The 3723-nt window shown below is 43.1% G+C and overlaps 1 protein-coding gene across 1 annotated transcript; it reads left to right on the top strand.

The window, feature by feature from the left end:
• Window positions 1–210: 210 nt before the first annotated feature.
• Window positions 211–2381, top strand: LOC149206794 (uncharacterized). Its single transcript, XM_089397801.1, has 2 exons — window positions 211–600; window positions 972–2381. The coding sequence occupies exons 1-2, from the start codon at window positions 211–213 to the stop codon at window positions 2379–2381; spliced, it is 1800 nt and encodes a 599-aa protein (XP_089253927.1).
• The last annotated feature ends 1342 nt before the right edge of the window (window positions 2382–3723 follow it).

Here is a 3723-nt window from a genome sequence, read left to right on the forward strand (position 1 = left end):
TCTAAGGCATTTGATAGAACTAACTGGCTGTATTTAAGGCTGCTGCTAACTCATCTTGGTTTCCCCTATGGCTTCATTAAATGGACGATGAGCTGTATCACCGATGTATCTTATAGTGTATTACTCAATGGGGAAGCTACCTCCTTCTTTACATCTGAGAGAGGACTTAGACAAGGATGTCCTCTCTCACCTCTGCCGTTCTTGCTGATCATGGAAGGTTTAAGCAGAATTCTCTCATCCGCCAGAGATAGGCATCAATTGACTGGCATCAAAATTGTGGACAATCTCTTCCTCACGCACCTGTTATTCGTTGATGACATCTTGATATTCTTAAATGGCAGCATTGGGGACTCCACTTCGCTTCACAATTCCTTTCTCCTATTTCAGCAAGCCACTGGAATGAAGATCAATGAAAATAAATCCATGATCACCACGGTTGGCTGCTCCATTCATGAATCAGTCTTTGCCTCACAGCGTTTTCCCTTTGTCATTATGAATCTGAAGGATGGAATAAAGTACCTCAGCTTTAGACTAAAACCATCTGGCTACAAAATTGCAGACTGGTTATGGCTAATAGCAAAAGTGGAAAAGAGGCTACAGGTATGGTACCATCGATACCTCTCATGTGCAGGCAGATTAGTACTCATCAAAGCTATCATTGAAGCCACTCCAGTCTATTGGATGGCCCTAGCCTGGATTCCAAAAGGCATTTTGAACAGACTCCAAAGTATTTGCTGCAGATTCCTTTGGAAAGGACAACAGCAGGGGAGACTTTTCGCATGGGTAAAATGGGATACCATTGCCAAGCCCAAGCGATGGGGTGGTTGGGGCATCAAGAAGTTGGATTTCTTCTCCAAGGCTTTGGCTGCTAAGCTTGGATGGCGACTACTTACCTCAGATGGTCTGTGGTCTCAAGTCGCATATGCTAAATACATCAACCACAGACCGTTTTGGATTGGATCTGTACATAGGATGGCACCAATCACCAAATTTCCAATATCTGGAAAGCTGTCATCGGCACCTTACCTCTGCTGCGAGATGGTATCACTTGGCGCATAAAGGAAGGCAACGCCGTCCTCATCGGGCTGGATCCATGGGTTGGATGCGGAAATGCCCATAGGTTATCTGCTGATCTTATTAGACACCTACAAGACAGAGGGATTACTCACATTAAACATATTGGAGATCGTGCAAATTCCTCGTTCCTTCAGCAAGCCTGGTTATCCGCCCAAGCTTTAGAGCTGCCTGCACAGTGGATTAACGAATGGTCGGAGTATACTAACGCATTATCTCAAGCACACATCAGGCTCACTGATGGACCTGACGAGATCATTTGGGCGTTCTCCAAGCATGGTGTCTACACACCAAAGCTTGGATATCTAAGGCTCATGGAACCTTATAAACCCCCAGATATACTACCCACCTGGAAAGCGCTCTGGAAGCTTAAGTCAGTCCCCCGGACGAGACTGTTGATGTGGAACATCCTATTTGATAAAATTCCTACCGCTACCAACCTCATGAAGAGGTCCTTCTATGGACCCTTTCGCTGTCACTTATGTCATAACGCAGAAGAAAGCACCGATCATTTGTTTCTTTTCTGCAGCTCTTCTATTCAATTATGGAAATCTCTTACCTCACAGATCCCGCTTTTGAAAGAATGGCATGGTAACAACCTCTCTGAAGCTTGGAATGTCTGGTGCCATAATCACTCTGGGAAAGCTAATAATCTGCCTCTGCTGGCTTGCTGGGCCATTTGGATCGCGAGGAACCAGTCAATCTTTAACCTTAAAGCCCCTCACTGGCCTTCTATTATCCTCCACACGGTTGCTGATTATAATATGCTTCCTGAAGAGGATCCCCCCGCCCAACCTCGCATCCTCAGACCTGTTCCCATCGACATATCAAAACCATGGGCTTTGTTTGATGGCTCGGCCCAAGAAGCGGGCTGTGGGGGTGGTGCTATCCTCCATCTAGACGAGAGGCACTGTTTCAAGTTACAAATCAACCTTGGTAGAGGCACAAATAACTATGTTGAACTATGCACGGCCAAACATATCATCCACTTTGCTATCCATAAACAATGCAGACACTTACAGCTATTTGGAGACTCAAAAATTGTGTGCAATTGGCTGAATAATGCATCCCATTTTCATGCATTTTCTTTAAGGCACATTCTTGATGAAGCAAAGAGATTGACTGCAGCCTTTGATTCTTTTGTTTGCCATCATGTTTTCAGGGAACAAAACACCGTCGCCGACCAGCTCTCCAAAGAGGCCGTGCATAGAGAAGGAGAAGACTGGCTGATCCAGGAGGAAATAGATGGCACATACTACCAGCACTACCACAAACCGTTTGATGACCACATGGACGAGGGGCTATGAAGCCCACCCTTTATTTCAGTTAAATTTTTGTTCATAGCATGTACATAGATACTGTCTAGACATGAGTTTAGATCAACTCTATTTTGTTTATATACAACATATATATTTCTCTCTGCGAAGAGCATAGGCAAATTTTGATCACTGTTAAACATACCAGTATTTTTGGAAATGCTCCCTGCGTGGAGTCATCTTGGCTTACTCTCACTAGACTACAGTTATTTTTTGATGTCGACAGGCAATGCTGCCTCCATATGAATATGCTACAGCATCTACAAAATGTAATTTCTTAACACATAATAGAAATTACGACTTTTTCCCAGGGGAAAAAAAACATTATATTAATTCTTTTTCTCATTAATAAGAATTCGTTTTATTTTAAATAGAGTTATAATTTAGTTCCCCGGACCCGAGTGACAGCAGGAGAGAGGAGAAGGGACAAGTTTACACTGCCCCACCTGGCCAATAGGTAAGGGGACGTGGTAACATACTCCTCGATAGATGTCATATATTTACCTTGTAATATTTCCTAGCATTGAGACTAATGACGAGGAGGGGAAGGATATTGGATTGGGATCGAAAGGTCATGAGTTGGGAAGCTCATTCATGGTGGAATCATGCAAGGTGGTGTAGGTTAGATATGGAGAATAATAGTTTTGTCTTGAGCAATAAAATCCAACATAGAAAGTGATTATTATTGGTAGACATTCTTCATTGGTAGTGGTGTTGAATGTCGACTTCATATGATTAGGACTGTGACAATGGAGGGTTATTTATTTGCATAATAATTATAACTATGTGTTTTGTATATGCAATAGTCTAGAGCAAGATATGAAAGGGGATTGAGCTCGGCTAGGCAAAGTTCAGGTGCTTGAAACAATCGGTATGTGAGGAGAATTTCAACCTGCAAGGGCCTTTATCTTGTGTGAAGGCTGACAAATTGAATGTGGGTCTTAGAGCGAGCTGAAAGAATGTCTATATAGGTAGTCTCTCATCCCGAGAAGGAGGGATTTTTGTGGGTCACAGGGCGAAGATCTGGGAGGTTTCTACCCCCAAAGATCTATGGAATAGGTAGATTGATCAAGGTATGAGGACAAGGTGGCATGGAAGCAGAGCCTTTAACGATCTTACGCTCTCTCCAGGTATTCCTTACTTGATAATTCCCTTTTAGAGATCATTGTTTTAATTTTTCAGGGCATAAAATAGAGCTGTGATAAGGCTATCATTGGTAACTAGAGTAGTAGAATAACTTGGAGATGGCGATCAGAGGCCTTTTCTATGGTGGTTTGCCTCTAGAACTGGGCTACTGAAACCTGTGTGGAAACTTTCTTCATGTTGGGAAGAA

Source organism: Pinus tabuliformis, chromosome 1_2 (genome assembly GCF_031772625.1).
Source record: "Pinus tabuliformis cultivar Carrire ecotype Pingquan chromosome 1_2, CPIR1, whole genome shotgun sequence".
Classification (NCBI taxonomy): Eukaryota; Viridiplantae; Streptophyta; class Pinopsida; order Pinales; family Pinaceae; genus Pinus; species Pinus tabuliformis.